We start from the raw sequence: 23,739 nt of genomic DNA, 5'->3' as shown, positions 1-23,739 counted from the left end.
CGGGGTACAGCCCGGAGGGCCCAGCGTGGAGGGAGGTGGGGGGTGGCGATGGGCTGGGAGTCAGTAGTTTGGTTCCCGGAGGTGGAGGGGAGGGAAGGGAGAGAGGTTAACTTAGAGATTTGGAGAGCGCTTGCGGGGACTGTGTCGTTGACTCCCCTCTAATTGGGAGTTGCAATTTTTCTTCTCCCCAGCTTCTTTTTTAGAGAGTACTTTCCCTGGAACCGGAGCCCTAACTGTCCCTCCCCACCCTATCTGGCGAAGAGCTGAGCGCTGCCTGCGGAGGCAGCGCCTTCCCGAAACAGTTTATCTTTGGACGAATTTAAGAGAAAAACCAACAGGTTGCCAGCCGAGGCGCCACACACAAGTCGGCGGAAAGGCCGCCCCGTTTCCCCTGGCTGCGTGGGCCCCGCGCGGGCTGCGGCAAGCAAGGCGAGGGGAGGGAGGGGGCTATGGCTCGGCCTGACCCGTCCGCACCGCCCTCCCTGCTGCTGCTGCTCCTGGCGCAGCTGGCCGGCCGGGCGGCGGCTGCCTCCAAGGCCCCAGTGTGCCAGGAAATCACAGTGCCCATGTGCCGCGGCATCGGCTACAACCTGACGCACATGCCCAACCAGTTCAACCACGACACGCAGGACGAGGCTGGCCTGGAGGTGCACCAGTTCTGGCCGCTGGTGGAGATCCACTGCTCGCCGGACCTGCGCTTCTTCCTGTGCTCCATGTATACGCCCATCTGCCTGCCCGACTACCACAAGCCGCTGCCGCCCTGCCGCTCGGTGTGCGAGCGCGCCAAGGCCGGCTGCTCGCCGCTCATGCGGCAGTACGGCTTCGCCTGGCCGGAGCGCATGAGCTGCGACCGCCTCCCGGTGCTGGGCCGCGACGCCGAGGTCCTGTGCATGGATTACAACCGCAGCGAGGCCACCACGGCGCCCCCCAGGCCTTTCCCCGCCAAACCCACCCTCCCGGGCCCAGCGGGGGCCCCGGCCTCCGGGGGCGAGTGCGCCGCCGGGGGCCCATCGGTGTGCAAGTGCCGCGAGCCCTTCGTGCCCATCCTGAAGGAGTCGCACCCGCTCTACAACAAGGTGCGCACGGGCCAGGTGCCCAACTGCGCGGTGCCCTGCTACCAGCCCTCCTTCAGCCCGGACGAGCGCACGTTCGCCACCTTCTGGATTGGCCTGTGGTCTGTGCTGTGCTTCATCTCCACCTCCACCACGGTGGCCACCTTCCTGATAGACATGGAACGCTTCCGCTACCCTGAGCGCCCCATCATCTTCCTGTCCGCCTGCTACTTGTGCGTGTCGCTGGGCTTCCTGGTGCGCCTGGTGGTGGGCCATGCCAGCGTCGCCTGCAGCCGCGAGCACAGCCACATTCACTACGAGACGACAGGCCCTGCGCTGTGCACTGTCGTCTTCCTGCTGGTCTACTTCTTCGGGATGGCCAGCTCCATCTGGTGGGTCATCCTGTCACTCACCTGGTTCTTGGCAGCTGGAATGAAGTGGGGCAACGAGGCCATCGCGGGCTATGCACAGTACTTCCACCTGGCCGCGTGGCTCATCCCCAGCGTCAAGTCCATCACGGCGCTGGCACTGAGCTCCGTGGACGGGGACCCGGTGGCCGGCATCTGCTACGTGGGCAACCAGAACCTGAACTCGCTCCGCGGCTTCGTGCTGGGCCCGCTGGTGCTCTACCTGCTGGTGGGCACCCTCTTCCTCCTGGCGGGTTTCGTGTCGCTCTTCCGCATCCGTAGCGTCATCAAGCAGGGCGGCACCAAGACGGACAAGCTGGAGAAGCTGATGATCCGCATCGGTATCTTCACGCTGCTCTATACGGTGCCGGCCAGCATCGTGGTGGCCTGCTACCTGTACGAGCAGCACTATCGCGAGAGCTGGGAGGCTGCGCTCACCTGCGCGTGCCCAGGCCCCGACGCCGGCCAGCCGCGCGCTAAGCCCGAGTACTGGGTGCTCATGCTCAAGTACTTCATGTGCCTCGTGGTGGGCATCACGTCGGGCGTCTGGATTTGGTCCGGCAAGACTGTGGAGTCGTGGCGGCGCTTCACGAGCCGCTGCTGCTGCCGCCCGCGGCGGGGCCACAAGAGCGGTGGCGCGACGGCCGCCGGGGACTATGAGGCGAGCGCAGCGCTCACGGGCAGGACCGGGCCGCCGGGCCCCCCCACAGCCGCCGCCGCGGCCGCCGCCTACCACAAGCAGGTGTCCCTGTCTCACGTGTAGGAGGCCGAGGCCCAGAAGGGCCGGGAGTGGGGGGGGCGGGCGGGGGTTGTTTTGTTTGGTAGCTTTGCCAAGTTCACTTCCGTTTACTTTCATGGTGCTGATGCCCCCTCCTGGGGCAACTTGGAGAGAGGGGAAAGGGGCCTTTTCAAGGGAGCACCTGTCCCAGGACTTCTCAAAGGGGCTCAGCTCACGTGTATTCTATTTTGTGTTTCTTACTACCTTTTTTTTTTTTTTAGGGGAACCCTGTTTTTAATTTATATGTAGTTTTCTTAATTTTAAACTTTGTTGCATTTTGGCAACAAAATTTACCTTTGCTTTGGGGGCTTTACAATCCTAAGGTTGGCATTATAATGAAGTTCCGCTTGGTTCAGGTTTCTTTGAACTGTGTGGTCTAAATTGGGAAAATATATTTCCTATACTTGTGTCTTTAAAAAAAAATGTGAACAGTGAAAGTTTAGGTTTCTATGACTGGGAAGTGGTTGGGTGTGCTTTCTCAGCTTGTTTTCTCCTTTCATTGCTTAAAGTGTCCAAGATGCTTTAAGGTGAGCTGCTTGTCTCTTTATAGTCCCTAAGTTAGGGGAAACCCCAATTCATGCCAAGGAGGGGGAGCATAATGTGGTTAGGGCCTCCCCAAAGTGACAAGGTTAGAGAGTGTTTAACGATTTTGTGTGCCATCCTAGCTTTGTTTATTTATCGAGCTTCGGTTTCTTTTCTGTAGTGCTTGTAATCCTTCTTATTCTTAACAGCACCCAGTGTTGTCTTGAATAAGTTAGAGGTGGCCTTATAGAGTGCCGTTATAAATATTTGGAAAAGTGAAAACCTAAGGGATGGTGATTGGTTGAGCTTGAATTCTAGACTGGTAAAATGGCAGCTTTGTGCCAGAGAAGGAGGGGGTGGTTCTTAATAGGCTTCAGTGATCCCAATTTTTTTTTAAAAAAAAGAACTTGTGTTCTGATTTTGGTAAAAGTAAACCCCCACTCCCTTCTTCTGGAAGTACTTAGAGATAGTTGTTAAAGGGGCTGCTTTTTAGATGTAAGGACTAAAATGGATATACCTCCAGTAATTAAGTAAATTTCCAACACTTCTCTTATCTGCTCCACCCCCATCCCACCTCCTTTATCATGTTAAACAGTCTTTTTGCTTTTCTTATTCCTCCTCTCCTGGAGAGCTGTGATTAAGAAACCACACCCACCCTTGAATGGGGTGCTTGAACTGGGGGGAGGGAGGCTGGCTACCTGTGAACAAACATTGGCAGCAATGAGAGAAAATAAGTGTCCCTGGACTTTGGACTAGTTTAATAGCCAGATATTCCCAAAGCAGCAAAACATGGCTTTCTGCAGTCTCTCAAAACAAATGACACCCATAATACACTTGCGTAAGCTTTTAAAATATGGATCAGGGTCCTGCTATTGCAGGAGGAAAGCTGTTCTCTCTCCCGCACGTCAGTCTGTTTCTCTCTCTCTCTCTCTCTTTTTTTTTTTCTCTGAGAAAGCACACACTTTTTTCCTGATGAGCACACACTTGCATGCATCCACATGCAAATACACATGCACTTTGCTATTAGAGAATTCTGTTTGTGTTCCTAAATCTGTTTAACCATTCATATATGAAAGCCTATATATGAACACACACACACACACACACACACACGGGTTTCTTTACTATTAAAGAATTCTGTTTGCTTTTCTAATCTGTTTAACTGTTCCTTCATGAAGAGTGTGAGGCCACAGCTTGGGGAAGGAGGTGATAGTGCATTGGCCAGCAAAACACCAGTAACCAGGGTTGAGTGGGGACTACATTTAGGAAGCTAAAATGCAAAAACAATTAAAATTTTAGAATGGCTCCCTAGGAAAATGACGAGTCTAGGCATTTGTCCCTCATTTATACCAAAGTTGGAAAAGTAAGATTTAAATCCAGGTCAGTGTTCCCTTCATGGGTATTAAGGAAAGAAATGCATAGTTCCCATAGTGAATTGAAACACTTTGCTGCAGGGAGAAGCCTGGTACTGTAGTTTTGCAGACTCTCAAAAGCTTTTGTGTTTATAAAAATGTACAAGTTAAAATTTCAGTAGATTCAACAAAACTTAGTACATAGAGCTACAGAACTTTTTGCACATCTTATTTCTGCCCTTATTCAGAAGCTGCTTCTTAGAACCTTGGAGTAGATTCCCTGTCTGAGGGCCAATTTCTTCTGTTTTTCATCAAATGAGGACCTTTCGTGATCACCTTGACCTTTTCCCTCACTTAGTGTGTCTTCCCAGAAAGTACATAGATTGTTCTGCTGCCTTCAGTCATTGTGCTTAATTTGCCTTGTCCCCCTTACTTCTTTTTCTTTGTGGAGGAATCCAGATATGGTGCACAGTGTATCTAAAAGTTGTGGCATGAAATGGATGAAAGTGGATTAATTCTTCATTTAAAAAAATTCTTTTTTCATTTTGGCAACATGCCAAGCCTAAAAGAACAACCAATTTACTTTAAAAAAAAAAAACAAGGCTGCTGACAAAGGATACTCAGCCAAGGAGAGGCAATATAGGTAATGCCTTTTGGGGTCTAGTTGCAGAACCAACTTTCAGAGGTGTCCCTTTGTTTTCAGTCTGTGTTCTCACCCATGCCCTTCCTCTCCCTTCCCTCAAAGATAAAGCCCACCTGCTTCCCTCAAGTCTTACTACTGTCAACCACCCCACCCCTACCCAGGGGAGAGAGGTTGGATCTATTTATGGTCACCTTCTACTTCCATCCCACACACTGTTTTCCCCTGATTTGTATTTTTATTATGCAAACAATCCATACTCATGAAAATAAATAAAAGGAAAGGTTGTGTTTGTGTTGGGGGGGGAGTCTAGCAACTCTTCACAGAAGCTTTGTGAAATTGGAGAGGATTTATGGTTCAGTTTAATGTCACATGCCCCTTTCACAGTTCAGTTTTGAGCATTGTCTCACTTCATAGATTGGGGGTGAAGATTTAGAAGGTTGTCTAAAGGAACTAATGTGACCTCTTAGTGAATCAGTTGGCCAGACTTTAGGAAGGCTCTTTAACTTATATTATTTCCCTCCGCACATTTTGATGTTGTCTAAATTGGCCGAAAATAGTTTTTCTTGGTGCCTTATTGGTTTATCTTTGCAAACCTTTGTCATCTTTCCACATGACCGTTCCCAATGACAGGCCTGTGTGTGTGTGTGTGGTGTGTAATTGTACGCATGTACAAGCTTAAATAATGTGCCAACAGCACTGTTTGCAAGTTGGTATTCATTAGGCTGTTTCCTCCTGGGCCAGGGCTGCACTAATCCTGACACGGGCTGCCGGGAGAAAACCTCATGGATCCCACACTGAACCTTAATAACAGCATCCGTGACCTGCACTCTCAAGTACAGAATGGGAACCCCAGAGCTAGGAAATGTAGTTGTATATTTTAATGAACTGCTATCCCTGCTAAAGAGGCTTCTTTCACTTTTGTGCTCTACAAAGACCAAGGGGGGTAGGAGAGACAAAGCTTTGAATAACTGCTTTCTAACACCAAATGTGGCAAACAGGACAGAGAACATCACAAATCCAGGCAGGTGTGAGGTACAGTGGCTGAGAATTGCCTGCTCCCTCTCTCTGCATGCCCTTTCTTGCCTCCCAAGTCCAATCAAGTGATCCTGGGAAGAAAATATGCCTGGAGTGGGGGAGGGTGATTCTGAGGGGAAAAAAGCTACCAAGACATTAAAGCCGGGCCAAGGGTGGGCAGGATGGAAGTAACTAAGTAACCTGATGCAGAACACTCAAAACCTTCTAGCAGCTCAATGACAATTGCAGGAATTTATTTCCGCCAGGATAATGTCTGTGGTACATCATTTTGAGACAATATTGCTTCATGTTGTTACAAACTGTATGTATAGTATGTGTGTGTTGTGGGTGTGTATATACATAATATATATATGAGAGATTTAGTGACTTTTGATACGGGTTTGGTGCAGGTGCATTTATGACTGAGCCAAATGAGGCACATACCGAGTCAGTAGGTGGAGTCCAGGGCATTCAGTACTTTCGCTGATGTTCACATACGTATGGTGCCTACCATGCAGCGTCCTCACTGTCGTGTCAAAGCCAGAACTCACAGATCAGAGCCAGCGATATTTTATTTGTAGACAATCAACTTGAATCTATAAATTATTATTGGCAGATGATTATAATTCTGAATCTGTAACATTAACAAACGGAAACCCAGAGCATCTTGATAAGTTTTCGTTTCTTGTTTTGTTCCTGGAAGTCCATAGAACAGCAGTTGTATGTGGTTATGTTAGTCTCAAGATACTTAATTTGCTGACCTTATTATTTCAGAAAAGATTTTGTATGTATTATATTTGTGGGAAGGTAAAATAATGGTTTGAAATTTTTATCAAATATGGAGAGTAGTTATTTATGAAAAACAAAGAAATGTCTATTTTTGTTTCTTTGTTCCCAATTGATGTAGATAAATTTTAAAGTGCATTAAAGCAATGGTAAAGAAAATAAAAAGATGCTGTACATGTCTTTTTCTCCTTAGGCTTTTATGGAGACACACACTTCTTCCTAAGAGTACCTAAGGAGATAGGTGGATTCTGACTTCATAATCAGATTTCTCAGATGTACTTAAAGCGGCAGTGTTTTTATTAATATGAAAATCAAGCAAATTCCAGTCACCAGAAGCACAACTAATGGACACATGTTTTACTTGAATATACTTCATAGGTTTCTCCTGCCGATCCTGTGATTGTATCATGATTCACTTGAAGAAATGAAGGGAAATACACGTAAGACCAGAGACATTGCCTGAGATTGTGTTCTCTTTCATCAACCCTCCACTGTACTATCTACTGAACCTCTTTGAATAGAGGTGATGCTGTTGTTTTGTGTGTCTGGTTGGGGGGCAGGGACTCTCAAAACTGTTTATCACTCAGCAGTTAGCCTCCCAATGTGGTATCAAGCTCTAAATACAAGTCAGGGAGCCCAGATAAAAGGATAGAAATTGATTTCGAGTTGGCACCTCCCTGATAATCAGGACGGATGCTTAGTAAACCTGAGACACCACTGCACCGTCGAGTACTTTCTGCTGGCTCCTGTTTTGGCAAAGTGCAGATTGGCCACCAGGCTGTGAACCACTGCCTCATGTTCATGCCCGGTGTGTCCGTGTTCTCCCGCAAGGCTCCAGGGCCTACGTATGTAGGAGTGGCTGGGTCATTAGGAGCTGAAAATTTTGTTGGGGGGAGATCAGACAAATCCAATAAGGGGTGAATAACGATATGAGAGTATGTAATTTAATGTCAGAGTGAGTGCTGTGAACGTTATCAGATTCCTACAGTAGTTAGGGCAGTTGGGAGAAGCAGAACGGAAAATACACTAGATGAGCTGGATCCCAACCGAAGAGCAACGGTACCTTCCATGCACAGGACTCTGTGGTTGGCGCATCTTCCCGGCACTTTTGCATTGCTCACTTCCCCCCCGCATTGGAAAGGGGGGTCGGGGCAAAGCCACAAGCTGGAGCCAAAGGGGCCGTAGAGACTTAGCAGGTTGGAGAAATATGTGGGTCCGGGGTATTATTGGTAATAATTCTTGTAGTGATCTAGAGGTGTTTAGTTTGTCACTAATGGAAACAGGATTGAAAGGCAGTAGAATGGTTATGCTTAAAGCCGTGGCAGCGAGATGGCTAGGGATTCAAGCTCCAGCTCCACCATTTATGGGCTGTGTGATCCTGGGTGTATTAATCTCAGAGGATTTCAGTTTTCTCATCTGTGAAAAGGTGATAATAGTACTCATCTTAGGGCTGAGAGGATCTAAAGGATTAGGTCAGATTAAGGTAAGGCAAGGAAGAAGCAACTGTTCAGTCATGGAATGGAAAGGGAATTGATAGAATCTTTTGGGGTTCCTATTAAAAATGTAGATTCCCAGACTTAAGCTTCAGGAATTGAGATTCAGTAGGTCTGGGGCCCAAGAAGCTGCTGCTCCCCCCCACCCCCCTTTTTAGTAAACTTTATTTTGGAATTATTTTAGGTTTACGGAAAAGTTGCAAAGATAATCCAGTTCCTGTATACCCCTTTCCCATGTGGCCCTAATGCTAACACATCGTCATAGTACACTGTCCCAATGAAGAGTCAACACGGGCACATCAGTATTAACTCCAGACTTCACTTGGATCTCACCAGATTTTCTACTAATGCGCTTTATCTGTTCTAGGATCCAATCCAGGATTCCACATTGCATTTAGAGAAGCTTCGTTTTTCATAGGCACTTTCAGCTGATGAGAGGTATGTGGTCTGGGGACTGTATCTCGAGAAGTAATAGGACAAGTAAAGGACCGAGCAGGGTCAAATTGCCCCATCCTCGCATTGCGAAGGTGCAGTTTTGAAGCAGAAGGGGATAAATTGGTGGAGGGGTGGATATAGAAGGCTGGTGTTAAAAAGTTGGAATGGAATCACCTCCATAAGGTGAGAGGGCTACCTTAAGAAGTGAGGCATCTATTCCTAATGCCGGATGAAGTGAGTCTTGGAGCTGGAAGGTGGGGATGCTCCCGAGACTGAGGAGATCATCTCCAGTTGTGGGCAGGTCAGGGGAGTGAACAAGGGCAGTATTCGGGGAACAGCTGCTTGGGGGAAACCAGGAGCTCTCTCAAGTAGAGTATAGGGGATTACAAGGGCCGGTTAGCCTGGGGGCCACATAGATCCTGTATTTCCTGCAACCTGGTGCAAATGCTTTGGAAGTGGGTCATAGTGGTAACTAACATCCAGCTTTGCCACTGGACACTAGCAGAGGGGAGACGATATTCTTGAGGGAGGACCCTAATCAGCAGTGGGAGGGGGACACACGGAAGATCTGCTTTTGCGACTCCGTTCCAAAAGTGAGGAGATAATGGGGCCACCATCTGGGGGGCTAGAAGGTTAGTAGAATTGAGAATGGTAAGATGATGAAGGAATAGATGTTTTAAGAAAAAGCTAGCAGGGGCATCTGGGTGGCTCAGTCGGTTAAACATCCAACTCTTGGTTTTGGCTCAGGTCATGATCTCAGGGTGGTGAGATCAAGCCCCACCTCAGGCTGGGCATGGAGCCTGTTTAAGATCCTCTCTCTCCCTCTCTCTCTGCCCCTCCTCCCCGCCCCAACGCTTGATCACTCTCTCTCTCAAAAACAAAACAAAAAAACAACCCACCAAAAAACTAGCAGAATAATTTGAGGTCTTGAAGTGGATGCCATCAATACCTTCTTGAGGACCTTAGGTTCTGAGGCGATCATCAAATTTCTCTAATCCAGATTACGTAGTTCCCTTCCCAGCAGTTATAATCATTAACACCTAACCTGTTCCTTCTTAAAAGAACGTTAACCTTTTTTCCTTTGATGTCAGATTCCTCTTCATTTCTATATTTCATTCTTCTTTCTGCACTCTAGAAATCCCCAACCACAAACTGGTATTCTTAAAATTTGTATCACATTAAGTACATGTTCTTAAAAATAGTGGAAATTGCCTCCGAAACCAAGCCACTTGCACTTGTGATCTACAGGAATAGGCTTTGCTGAAAGGCCCCTAGATTTTTTGCTTTCTTGCTGTCACAGTGTCTGGTCGACCAGGTCAGTAAGTGGCTAACAGTTAAGACTTTAGGCAATCGAATCCTTACCGTGATAGATGCTGCATGTCATCTACAGATTCAAGTGCTTTTCCAAGTAGCTCTGTACGCAAGAATACCGCTTCTGGGTGAGGCAGCAGTTGTAGTCCTATCACATGTGAGTAGAGAGAGGTCTTGGTGATGAAAGATTTTAGCTAATTTATATGCTGTGGCTCAACTTTTCCAAAACACTGTATAACATGGATACAGAGTGCATGGTTCTCCCATAAATACTTGCTTCAGCATTCTTTTTTTAAATCAAGGAATAGTGTATTTGTACATATAGGAAAACTAAACCAAGAAATGAACCTTGAACCGTTATAAAACCAAGATTCAGTGGTGTTGGATTTCAGTTATGTATGGGCATACACGGGGTACATTTAAGAGTAAATGTCAAAGAGAAGGTCGTGATGGAATCTGATGATACAGCAAGGAGAAAGTTTCTCTTTAACCAGAAGCATTGGGCCTTAAGAATGTCTTAGGATGAACCATGTGAAACTGCTCACGGGCAGCCATTTTTGACCTACAAAAATGGCAGTTTCACTTCGTTCAGACATACATTTCAGACCTTTGTCTTTTCCTTGTAAAGACTTAAAAACTCAGTTCACAATATATCAGAGTTAAAGTTTTCACTGGTCAGTAGTCTAATAAGAAAAAAACCTAAAACTGAAGGTAAATGAGTTGAGGTAGATACTCTTTTATATAGTCTTATTTAGGGAACAAACTCTTCCTAGGTATAAAGCCCTGAGAACACTGCCATAGTTACTAAACTACTAGTGACCAGTTTCCATGCCCTTTGTCAGAGAACCTACTAGCTTTCAGGGATGTTTATTACTTTTACCCTGAGTTGACTCAATTTCCCATTTATCAAGATAGCTGTACTGCCATCTAGAATTACAGCCAAGAGGGAAAGGACAATGTGTGATTCTACTTATTCTGCCAACTAGTTCTTGAAGCTAGTCCTGTCCAGGGTTCTTCCAGATTTTTATGTAACCTTTGACTGCTCATGTCAGCACTTCTGCTTAGTAGTTGGCATAGTAAAGGGTACAATCTTACAATGTTTTGTGAGAGATTGCCCTTCTAAATGAAATCAGATCATTTAACCCTGTCAGCAGTTTATCAAGAACAAAGTGATCAGCTGAAGATTTGACCTTAGGTAGTGAATTAAGGTGGACAAAAATACAGCAGGACTCTTCGGGTTTACAGAGTATATTGCTCAACCTGAGTGGCTAGTGTCATAAACCTTATGAAGATTTGGCATATTTCTCACTGAAATGTAAGTTTGAAAAGGAGTATTTTAAAGTCAAAACATGTGGGCTGTTTCTCTTTACAGCAACCACAAATCTAGTTCTTCCATTTTCTTTCCTAGGTTTTAACTGCTTAAAATCCTCATATAACTCACATTGTTTCTACACTCTTCCTGTAATTCCCTTCTCCCTGGTATATTCCACCTAATTTAAATCTTCCAGTGTGCTTTTTTCCCCTCTTGGTACAATAATGAGCTGTTCAAAGATGCCATCTAATGCACAATGCCTCTGAGTACTGTGGCCAGTGATTTTAAGTGTACTAAATGATCTTCAGGTTGAAAAGAGCAGAAGTCAAAGAAATACATGACAACACTGTAACCAGAGGCAAGGGTCAAACTAAATCATGGTCAGTTTGAAAATGCTTTAAGACCCCACTCACCATTAGAGCTGACTGAAAGCACTGACGTTAGGCAGAGATGTAATGCTATGTGAACTAAGAAAGGTTACAAACACACTAGTCGTATTTTAATTAAAATAGAGTTTATTAGCTTTTAATATAAACATGAGGAAGAAAAACCACGTAAGTTGTAGCATTCTTTTCAAAATAAAACTGCAATCAATACTTGAATCTCCAAGCTCCAAACTCCATAAACAATGTTTTTTGAGGTGGTAGATTGTAATATTTTATATACTGTTATTTATCATTTGTGTGTCTGTCCTTTAAAAATGATGGAACCTGCAGCACTCAGTAGAATATGAAGCCCTGCTATACTGAGAGAAAGTATTCCTGGCCCAGAAATGCTATGTTTACAGGCAAAATTCCTATGATTACATTTGAGAAGGTAGGAGAAAGATTTCACATGGTTAAGAACACTGATCTTTTTTTTAACATTTCAAGTTTAAGTGACATCATTACCAATCTCTGAGAAGATTGATTACTTAACTCCCTGCCCTTTAAAGCCTGAGGTGAGGGTTCCTCTTAAACAGCAGGACTTGAAATGAGACCCCTCCAGCCAGGTTAACAGGTAGGCTAGAAGAACTGTTTCAGATCACCTACTTTCAGATCACTACTATTAGAGTCCAGTTCCTTTCGGTTTGTTACATGTGAATTACCACTGCTCTTCATACTCTTTACAAATGTAGAAAAAAGAAATTCAGGTGACCAAAGCAGGTAAACAGCACAGCCCTGCAAAGAACGGTTTTAAAAAGGGAAGGGCACGTCTATGATGATACAAGGCATCCCTCCATTCTTAATGCAATTTTAAGCTTTGATACCTGTGGAGGGATAAACGCTACAAACTTAGAAAACACCATTCGAAAGTTTAGTTATTTCTTGTAAACTTACCCAGTTTTGTAAATTTTAAATATTAAGCTTTTCATTTTAATTTTTTTGTTTCAGCCAATGTGTGCCATCTTCAAGAGGGGCTGAAACAAAAAATTAAAATGAAAAGCTTAATATTTAAAATTTACAAAACTAGGTAAGTTTACAAGAAATGTAATTAAACTTTCAAATGATGTTTTCTAAGTTTGAAGCATTTATCCTTCAGCAGTGCCCCAGAGGGCCCATGCACGCTAGATTAAAGCTTAAAGTTGCACTAAGATTTTTCAGGACACCTTCTTTTCACTACCTGCTTGTTACCACTGGACCACCATGTTGGTTGGAATTATGAAAACATCCTTTAATACATGTATTTAATAAAGAGGAAAATCATCAGAAAATGAGAAGCACCATTATAGTTCACAAGAAATGCAGCATGGACCCAATAGAAGTAGATAATCATTGATAACATACTTTCTCTGTTTATGATCCTAAACATACTAATATGCTAATAAGTAGTGCTTGCAAAGAATTTGAATGACAAGTGTTATTCAGCAGCTTTTTGGTTTAAACTGATTGCCAATAAGGACTAGCAGCTTCAATGATAAAGTAGGAAGGAAGAACCCTTCAATACCTAACAATGCTACAGTCTGTTCCTAAGTGGCTTTATGAGTTGTTAGGAGTCCCATGTTTTCACGGTAATACTGCATTGATTCTAAAGAACTATGCAGCAATATGGGGGGAGGGGGGCAAGAAAAATAGGAAAAACATAAAAGTTATATAGTTAGTGTCTTTAAAGTCTAAAAATTTAAACTATTAAAAAAAAACCCTCACTTAGTTCACAGCTATCAGCCTACATAGTAAGCAGATATCTGTGTGTAGGTTGGAGCTTTTGCTTTGGAGTGGTTTTTGTAACTCTGTTTACATTAAAAAGGACAAAAGAGTGTGTTGCATTGACAAGGTCCCATTCTTTCCTATGAGCATCATCCTTGCGGTGGATCCACGAGTTTCTTGAATTCGAAGTCTTTCTTTTAGATGAAAATACTAACTTTGCTGGTTTTTGAGCAGGAGAGGTGGTATTTCTCCAGTCCTTGTAGATTGAGGGGTTACAACCCCTCCCTTCTCCCTTAAGAGAGGATGGCATTAGAGCGCTGAATACCAATGAAGTTATCAGCGCTGAAAGACCTTCTCATAGCAGCTCTACACAAGTCTTTGTACTTGTCTTCACACAATCTGGAAATGGCCTGGGAAAGTCAATCAAATAGAACACAAGAACAATTTAAAACAAGCGTTCCAACCTTAAAAAACAAAAAAACCCAGAAAGCATCACTGATAAGCCACACAGCCACACTCCTTTAGACAGTTCACAGTTACTGCTACTTTAGATTGTGGAGGTCTACATTCGCAGATGCTGGGGATGCTACTTCCTGCCAGTTCACTAAGGTAATATCCTTAAAAGGCTATGATTAGATACTGGGCAACGAAGAATTTGCTTATTTACAAACTGGGTTCCAAAGATGGCAAAGGTATTTTGACAGGCTCCTTACAGCAGTATCACCTGTCCCTGTACACCTGTTCCTTCAACATAATGAACATACACCTGGGCAGAAATCAGCGTTTACTCAGCCATTCAACTTCTAGTCTTCATTGGTTATTATATTCTCTAAGCAAAACAGGGCAGGCATGTCTGGACTTTATCAGAAGGTCAGAGGTCTAATGACCGAAGCACCAAAAAGTGCTATTTTCACTTGCACATTAACCATGGTAGAAAATACCTTACTGTAAACTATACCAAGGTACCACAGAAAGTGTCCATTTTAAATATGTCTTGAAATTTCAGTTGTGAATAATTTTGCTGTATACTCACTAAAAAGTCATAAACCATAATTCCTTTGTCTCCTATACATTACCATTTCCATTAAAAATCCATGGGCTCTCTACGACAGTACCTAAAACACACATTATACAGTCTAAGTCTCAGGTGAGCCACGGATGCTTTGTCTAATAAACTCATGGGACTGAACTGTGGTATCTGTACAAAACACTGGCATGAATTTGTGAACTGAGTAAAAGACTGTTAAGAATGGTGAGTACAGGGGCACCTGGGTGGCTCAGTCAGTTAAGCGTCTGCCTTTGGGCTCAGGTCATGATCTCAGGGTCCTGGGATGGAGCCCTGTGTCAGACTTCCTGTTCAGTGGGGAGTCTGCTGCTCCCTCTCCCCCTGGCTCATGCTCACTCTTTCTGTTTCTCTCCCCCAAATAAATAAAATCTTAAAAAAAAAGAATGGTGAGTACGTAGATATGATTAAGGATACAATTTTAAGAAATTATTCATGTATGATTATATGGAAGGGTAGAGGTTCAAATGGAAAACCATTAAGAACAGATTAAATTTGACTTAAAATATTCTGAATTATGGTCACAGAAGAAATATCTATATACTTTTTTAAAATAATGTGAGATCCTTATATAAGTCATAAAAGACACAGGAAATATGCCACCAAAGGGTTAATAAGCTCTTCGATGTGTTAATTTAAAAGCTTTCCATTTTGCTAATCACTGCTTAATGAGATTTAGCCACAGATGCTGGTTTTGGTGGCTGACAGAAGACCCCGACTAATGATTTCACAGCCTTACCTCTAGGTTTTGTGCTCTTTCTTTGCTAAGAGGAGCAAATAGAAAATTCAAGTTGTTGTCATCTGCTAAGGAGCGAAGGTCAAAGTAGTATTTGGCATAAACACTGGCGGGAACATTAATATTAAACTGAAGTAGCTCCAAAAAATGCCTTTCCATCTCATTCCTGGGGGAGGAGACAACAAAACCAACACAAGACAATTTTAGTTAACTGGGCGATCTTCAAAAGTATCATTCTGAGCTACTGAGAGGGCTCTAAATTCTGTTTTGGAACAAATAGAGGCTACCCAGTGGATTAGTACACTAACGTTCAAACAAGGTACAGCTATTTGTGGTCCTTTCTGCATCCCAGCACTTTGAGTTCGGGACAAGGGGGAAGAGGTTACGGCCCTCTTATGCACTCCTGCTGCTGACTCAGGGGCTCATTCTTCAGAGGTCCATTAGTGCAGCTGTACGATTCATGCTCCACGCTCACTCACAAGGCCCCACTATAGTGATCAGATGAAAGGAATGATGTATGCTGTTTATTAGCTCTGAAGAACTTGCAGACATTTTCACCGGGCCGATAACAGGAAGGGGCTTATTGAAGTAGAGACGCGCCAACAAAGGAGTGGGCACATCACCACGGCAACAAATGGATCCATCGAGAGCCACTGCTATTATCTCTGAGGGGGGAAAACTCTTGAAGCAACAAGGATTCATCTCAAATAAATAAATAAATAAGCTACATTGGATGGAAAAGGGAATCCCCTCCCCCTGCCCAGTGCATGGGGCTATGTCAAGGGGCATACGTAAATGCAAGTCTCTGTTCACCTTCATTTTACTACGGCAAGAAATTGTCACTCTGACAGGACAGGATGCACTTTTTTAAACTTTGGAGGGCAGAATGATCAAAGAGATGTCTTGGCTCGACTAAACTCACCATGATATGACCTCTGTAGAGCACTGGACTCAAACAGCCTTTCTCTCATGTTGGGGATGCAACCCCAAGATGTGGCGCCACCCCCTTGCCAGAACAGAACAAGCATGCCCGCAGGGGGCGAGTTCAATAAAATAGGAAAGGAAAACGTTGGGAGCAGTCCTTTGCTTCACATGACCATACAGGCTCACTTGCGCAATGTTTAATAAATATAAAATTGACCACTTTCCCAGTCATCCTTTAGAGAATTACATAAAAATGATAAATACCTGAACAAACATGAGCAGCTTACTTTATAACATATTTGGTTTCTCGGTTTTAAAGTTTTAGTATTTTATGCGTTGGACAGATCAACAAATGTTGATGTTCTCCCGTATGGTCCGGAGAGCATTCAGAATATGAGCAGAGATGAGGTTCTCATTTGTTGAATTTTAAACCCAATTGAACCTACTTCCAAATTTAATTTCCTGTTCATATGGCTCTAAGTCTATAGAAATGTAAATCAGATAATGTTTTGATAATCAGCTAATCAGGACTTAATTTACTACAGGAATAAATGCACTTCACTGTCCCTTTTATATTTTATCCACTAACACATTTTAATTGTGTGGAAATACAGTACTTCATAGGATTAACATGTCTATTTAATAAAGGTTTAATCACTGGAGAAAAGCATTATGCCTATAGAATATGCATCTTCTGGGTTTTTTGTTTTTTAAATAGCCAAACGGCTGAATAGCACACCATTTACAGGCACAGCAAATCTTCTGAATAGCAGCTGCTCAGTTTAACTTATTCTTTTGAAGGGGAATATATTCTAAAGCATAGATGTTGGAAAGTTTGAAGAAAAAGCTGATAGACACCAATTTTTCCATTTAAGACTCAAAATGAGACTATTAGAAATCGAAGTCAACAGCAGGGCGACAAAACAAATGTGTATTAAACACTTTGTTGTAATGCTTTCCAATTTCCAAAGATCATACACAAAAGCAGCCTATTTATTATCAACATAGCTCCTGGTGCTTCTCTGTTTATAACAAAAAGTATTGTTTGGAACTGGTCTTCCCGTAGCTAGACGCTGCCATCACTGCTCCTGGAAACTCACTCTTAAGAGCTCACACACCTCCCAGCATGTTCTGAGGTCTTCCCTAGAATCAGAGTCCCAGCCAGGTTCGTTGAAGGTTTTGAGAAAATTTCAGTTGCCACCATGGTAGGGCTAGTGTTCAAAATTACAAATTTTTCTTCCTTCAAGGGACCAGAGTTTGCAGACTGATGACAGTGGTGACCAAAGTCACTTTAGTTTCTGCAACTTCCAAAAGTACTTTTGTTTCATTTCAAATCCATTATTTGCCATTACCCCATTTGCTACCATGGCTGCAAGCAACATCTCCATGCCCACTCAGTTTCCACTATTATCAAAAGCCATTTGGACAGCCACCATCACTGGTCTCTTCTCCTAGTCATAAGTGTCCTCACTTCAGTTGTAAATATGCACTTTGGTAATTCTGAATGACAATCTTATCTAGAGTAACGGGCAAAGGTAACAAAAACAAACTTGCCACTGCCTGCCATGATCTTAATCTTCCTACGCTGTTCCGTATAATCAAGACGTGTTCTTCCACATTTTCCCAAATGCCACCCACAAAGACATTTTCACTCTCACGTGGGCACTTTGAGAATCTACTGGAAATACCTCGCTGGCTCATCCTGCCTACCACCCTCAGGGCCCTTCACGGAAGCCAGGGTGGCCAGAACGAAAGCCCTCGTTAAGTCTGGTGTTTCAATCCTGCGTCAGCATGCCACTTGTGGGCACCCCCCTCATGGTTCACAGAAGGCCCCACAAAGCGCTGCTGTGATTGCCGAGTGGCCCCGGAGACTCTCGAATGCCATGGGCACTGGCTAATGTCCCAGGGCTGCTTTTCAGGACTGCCTGAGAAACAGGAGCTTCCTAACAATTCAGACCTACTTTTAAACAGGTGCAATACTGCTAGCATGGGAGGAGGCAGGAGAACTGGGACCTGAAACCTTCATACATGTGGCTACTTTTGTACCATGGTTTCTGTAACAACAGAACTTCATATAAAAAGGAGAGAATGAGGGATGCCTGGGTGGCTCAGTTGGTTAAGCGGCTGCCTTTGGCTCAGGTCATGATCCCAGGGTCCTGGGATCGAATCCCACATTGGGCTCCTTGCTCAGCAGGGAGCCTGCTTCTCCCTCTGCCTGCCTCTCCCCCTGCTTGTGTTCTGTCTCTCTCTCTGACAAATAAATAAATAAATCTTAAAAAAAAAAAAAAAAAAAGAGAATGACCAGCAAAAGCTGACTCACGTTGAAGGTATTAACCTCTCAATGGTCTAGAGGCCCTAAGACCTTAACAGTGGCCAAACATTTATTTTAAAAGTCAGACATAGGCCTCTTTAAAATGGGCTGGAACTCATAAACAGCTTTAAGAAAGCCATGAAGATTACTTATAATACTGTGTTGGGCGTAAGCCTGTAAAATGTATGCCAAAAACCAGCAGAAATACACACTTCAATTTATCAAGCAGATTATTGAAACAACACATCAAGACCTACCAATTAATGACGGGAAATAGGAATTGTTATACCATAGCCAGATAGGAAGTCTGTAATTTTATGCCTATTTCAGTTCTTTGCACAATGTAACCTTTAAAAATATTTCTTGAAATGTACACTTTGCTGGAGCAAAGGAGGCACTGGAAAATGGTTAGAAAGTTCACCAAACCTTACAAACTCACATGTCCTCAACTGTAATGTCCTTGAGGATCTGGCAGTAGTCCACATTCCATACAGCCTGATCGTCCCAAACCTTGGAGGCAAGAAGAATGGCTCCCAAAACAATTCTTTTCCAGTTAGTGGGACAAATGTCGATCTCAGCGTAAGTTAAAAGCCTTTCTAAGTAAACCTGCAAAAGTAGAGCACTGGTCTTTGATTTTAGTTCAGTTTAAGTGCTGTGATAAGAACTGTTAGGAATGACAGATTTCATCTGTTTTTGACATGCCTTTTATTCTTACAAAGGTCTACAAAGACTTGGCCCCGGCACCCAAAGCCAGAGGCCAGGTCACAGTTGTAGGTCAGATAATTCTGTTGCCTACTCTGCCCATGTGAATTTCCAGCCTTGGTCACAGGAATGAATGAACATCTCAGCAAAGGGCATCTTGAAGACAGGCATTGGGTTATTACCCTTCCCATTCATAAAGGGAAGTGATTCAACACAATTGATTGCAGATTCGAGTTGTTTAATAAACCCGAGTGCCTACCCCGTGCAAGATACCACACCTGGCTGGTCGTTACACGGTCATTTTACACAATACTTGAACATGTAAAACCCTGGTTAATATTGAGCACATTTTTGCCTTCCCCTTTTCACATAAGCGTTTTGTGGCACAAGCCTGAAGATAGAAACTGGTGGTCAAGAGAGCCCCCCAGTGGCTGCTGGGTGGCATGGCAGGACGGCAAGTACAAACAGGTATGCTGGAGGCCGGCCTTCACAACCCTCAAGTAGGCCCCTAATAGAGAGTGTCTTTTAAAGGAACATACATGCTTCGTCTCCCCCTCTGATTTCCCCCACTTCATTTTTCCCTTCCTTCTCCTAATGTCCTCCATGCTATTCCTTATGTTCCACAGGTAAGTGAAACCATATGATAATTGACTTTCTCTGCTTGACTTTTTAAGGAGGGCACGTACTGCATGGAGCACTGGGTGTTATAGGAAAACAACGAATCATGGATCACTACATCAAAAACTAATGACGTAATGTATGGTGACTAACATAACATAATTAAATTAAATTAAAAAAAAATAAAGGAACATACATGCATACAAAGGACAATCCTTCTCCCATCCCCTCACTTTCACATCTCCATTATTATTTCACGATAATTCGTTTCTGTCTTATGTTACCCGCAGCTTAGTCAGTTCTGTTGGTTTTAAAGTGCTAACAGAGCCTCCAGGTTCTGCACCGGGGGACTCCTCTACACTCGCTGTAAGAGACTCCCGGATCTCTCTTACACGTATCAAATGTCCGCTCCACCCAGCCCTGGGCGGTTCCCAGCTGAGTAAAGATTACAGAGGTAAGCCATGATTTGTTGTGACTTCAAAGGGTTCTCTACAGAAGAGTATATATGCCATTTGACAAGAAGAGAAGTCCAATTTTAGAGTGTGTTTATTGTCTGAAGGTTGTCCGGTTGCCAGCTCAGATCTGCCAGTATTTTCCAAACTCAACTGTGTTTTCAAAAACAAATGGTTCTTGAACATTTTATGTTCTTAGTGAAATTCTGCTCCCATTCCCCCAAACTCAGCCCTCTCAGGTATTCTAAGAATGAACAAGTTGAACCTACATGATCCAACTCTCTACCTTATGGGAACAATCAGAGGCACTTGTACAATACTGGCGGTCTCTCAACTTCCTCTGTCCCCTTTACTGGCAAACCTGGAAGCTGCCCAGCCTCACGGACTCCGCTGGCTCTCCTGTCTGCGGAAATGAGATTTTCTTCTTCTCACTGAAGTAACTCTTCTTTCGGTGATCCCATCCCACTTGTGCAGAACTGTTCACACAATTATCTCTTTTTGAAGAATTTTTTCCCTCCCTGAGATTTTCCCCAATATGAATGGATTTACAATGCCCACTGCCCCCATCCTACGGACCCCCGCCCCCAGCTCCAGCCCCAGCCAGCTTCCTCTCGCTTTTGCTCACAGAAGAATGCCCCATGCTGACTTCTTATCTCCCATTCGCTTCCTAACCCTGGGTAGTCTGCCCCCTGCCGCCATCACTGCCCAGGTCCTTGGTGCCTTCAGCGCAACTCTGCACTCCCCACAAGCCTTCCCTGGTAACCTAAAGGGCACTACCACTGGCCTCATTGCTGGGGCCTCCATTTGACTTAATCCTGTTCCAATCCGCTGGCCGTTTCTGTTACCTCTACCTCCACTGGTGATTTGATTTCTATCTGTCACTTCTCAGCTGTATCACCGTCACCGCGTCCTTACCTCCCTGCCTCCACTCTGACTCCCACTACAGTCTATTGTCCCCAGAGCAGCCAGGACAGCCTCTTCAATGAACAGCTCTTCATACCCCTGTTCGAGATCTGCCAGAGGTTTCCCATCAAACAAGTAACAGTTTCCCTTCTTCCCAGGCCTGCGAGCTACAAGACCCCAGAAGATCTGGCCTTGCCCTTCTGTGATCTCATCTGGCGTGTTGTTCCCCTCATTCTTCCTCTGACCACTGGCCACTTCGCTGTTCCTTGAATACACAAAACATGCTCCCGTCTCAGAGTCTTGCATTTGTCCCCTCTGCCTGTAATGCCAGAGTTCATCATCTTCCTCAGGTAGGCCATGGTTCAGGTGTTACCTCTTTAAAGAGGCTCGTCCTGATCATGCTATCTAAAATGGTGAGCCCCTCTGATCACTTTACCCCTTCACGCTGCTTTCTCTTCCTGGTATTTACCACTACCTGAAATATTTAGGTAACACTCTTTTGACAAAACAAACAAAAAAACAACTCATTTCTTCCTTGCTAGAATATAAGCTATATAAAGGCAAGAACTTTATTCCACCTGTTTTCTCCTCTGTCCCCAACACTTAGAATAGTGACACAGACTTGGTATTCGATGGGTATGCAGTGGGCAACTGCTTCGCATTCGGCCTTTTGACCACACTCTCCTTGAGCCTCTCATCTTGGCATCGCTTTTATTATTCCCTCCTGGGTCCTACCACTCTAGCCACTCCTCTGAGGACGTGTCCCTTAAATGCTGTTAGTCCTTACAGATCTAGCTTCTATCCACTTTTATTCTATACTTTTCTCTGCATTTGAACAGCTACTACTCTTACCAAATTCCCTATGTCTAGCTCGGATTCATGCTCCGTTCCATATATTCAAGTGATGACTAGACAGTGTCACTCTGCTGCCTCACAGGTAGGTCACACTTAACCTGTCCACAAAGAATTCCCCCTCTCCAACCCAGATGCTCTCTTTCCAGCATCGCCTTGCTCTCCATGTGGGAGGACCACTCCTGCCTCTCTCCAGCCTGGGCTAAGCACTCCAAATGGTCTGTGGCTCAAAGAAATGGCCTGAGGGCCCACTGAGGGCTCTCTACTCAAAAGCACAAGCCTCCCTCCTAAATTCTAACTGGATACTAAAGGAGTACAGGCGCTGACCTAAGTATTTTTTCCCGCCAGCCCATGCAGTTAACTTTCCTGTACACATTTGCTGTACAGAGCAGTGAAAATAACCCCAGCTGCCTCTCACTTAAATAGAATTTATTTTTCAAATGATAAAATCTTACCACAGGAATTCTGTATGGATAACACAAAGGTCCTTACAAGTACTTCTGGCACTATAATCCTGGGCAACTTCATAGGCAGGCACAAGAGGACACCAGGGATGGATGCACACCCGTCATCCAAGGAACAGAGAATTTAGGGCAGTAGTTCTCAATCAAGACACACATGAGAACTGTGTGGGGAATACTGAAGTAATCTGGGACTCAGCTTGGACCTACCCCAAATGAGTCTCTGCCTGCGGACAGGTTTTGTTACTGCCCCTGTCCTAGGCCAGCTCCCCCCAGCACACCTTCTGAGTGTGTATGTGTGTGCTCTGCATGTACATCTGTGTGCTGCGGTATGGAGGGAGAAACCTCTCCTGCTGCCTTTAACAGCAATTCTTTTGTGATGAGAAAAGCAACAGCAACGTTTTGAAAATAATGATTATACTATTAAGCTCGAATGTGTGTACTGTACTTTCAATAGGTTTCTCTTAATAAACTTCTGATGATTTCAGGAACCTATTTTATGTGAAAGGCAGGACCATACCCTGTGCATAAGACTGAAATTGAAAAAAAGAGGCTGTAAGAAAGAAGAAATATCTTACCAAAGTTACTATTGCACATTCAGCTGTTAGCTGTGCAGCACTGAAAAGAGTACGAACAAATCTGTAAATAAATTTATGTTCAGGATCATGCTTAAAGTATTCCTCTGGAACCTTTTCTCGCTGAAAGAAGAAAAAAAAATGCAGTATAAGTATCCACCGAAGAAAAATACTTAAGTGCCCATAATACAGCAGTCATTACATTTGGGCCCAGGTGCTCAAAATGATTTTGATTGGATAACATGTCTTTTAGTTTTTTAAATATAAACAATGGGATCTCAAAATACCATACTGATTCAATACTCACCACCATTCATTAAAGAAAAATGCAGGCATGACCTCAGAAAATTTATATATATTCCTTTCTATCTAAATCTAAGCTATTTTTAGGCTCAAGAGTCTGGTTGATCACCATGTTGTATTTCTCTGCAATCAACTTTGAAAAAACAATTTTGGGGCACCTGGGTGGCTCAGTCAGTTGAGCGTCCATCCAACTCTTGGTTTCAGCTCAGGTCATGATCTCAGGGTGGTGAGATCAAGCCCTGCGTGGGGCTCCACGCTCGGCAGGGAGTCTGCTTGAGATTCTCGCTCTCTCCCTTTTCCCCTGCTTGCCTGTCTGCACGTGTGCGCATGCGCACTCTCTCTAATAAATAAATCTTAAAAAAAAAAAAAGAAAAACATTTTCAGTTCCCTGTAACCATAAGACTCTTAAGTCCATGCTGACCTATGCAAGAGTCACTAGCCACACATGGCTGTAGAGAACCTGAGGAAGTGAGTTTTAAGATTGTTATTTTAGGGATGCCTGGTGGCTCAGATGGTTAAGCGTCTGCCTTCGGCTCAGGTCATGATCCCAGGGTCCTGGGATCGAGTCCCGCATTGGGCTCCCTGCTCGGCGGGGAGCCTGCTTCTCC

The 23,739-nt window shown here is 44.2% G+C and overlaps 2 protein-coding genes across 3 annotated transcripts in view; one reads left to right on the top strand and one right to left on the bottom strand.

Moving 5' to 3' along the window:
* The first annotated feature begins 449 nt into the window (after positions 1 to 449).
* FZD5 (frizzled class receptor 5) lies at positions 450 to 2,222 on the top strand. Its single transcript, XM_021703205.1, has one exon. It carries the CDS (start codon positions 450 to 452, stop codon positions 2,220 to 2,222), a length of 1,773 nt encoding a protein of 590 aa, XP_021558880.1.
* A 10,353-nt stretch (positions 2,223 to 12,575) lies between these two features.
* Positions 12,576 to 23,739, bottom strand: part of CCNYL1 (cyclin Y like 1) — a 35,642-nt gene continuing 24,478 nt past the window's right edge. For both annotated transcript variants that reach the window (XM_044913387.1, XM_044913388.1), the window contains 4 exons: positions 22,832 to 22,951; positions 18,705 to 18,871; positions 15,034 to 15,196; positions 12,576 to 13,641 (listed from right to left, as the gene is read on the bottom strand). In XM_044913387.1, coding sequence (XP_044769322.1) covers positions 13,525 to 13,641; positions 15,034 to 15,196; positions 18,705 to 18,871; positions 22,832 to 22,951 — 567 coding nt within the window. In that variant the 3' untranslated portion in view covers positions 12,576 to 13,524. The remainder of the gene's footprint in view (positions 13,642 to 15,033; positions 15,197 to 18,704; positions 18,872 to 22,831; positions 22,952 to 23,739) is intronic.

This window comes from Neomonachus schauinslandi, chromosome 3, assembly GCF_002201575.2.
Source record: "Neomonachus schauinslandi chromosome 3, ASM220157v2, whole genome shotgun sequence".
NCBI classification, from domain to species: Eukaryota; Metazoa; Chordata; class Mammalia; order Carnivora; family Phocidae; genus Neomonachus; species Neomonachus schauinslandi.
The sequence above is the reverse complement of the archived record's forward strand: the minus strand, read 5'-3'. Positions and strand labels throughout refer to the sequence as shown.

Coding starts and splice junctions, on each gene's coding strand:
- FZD5 (XM_021703205.1), top strand. CDS start 450: ATGGCTCGGCCTGACCCGTCCGCACCGCCCTCCCTGCTGCTGCTGCTC.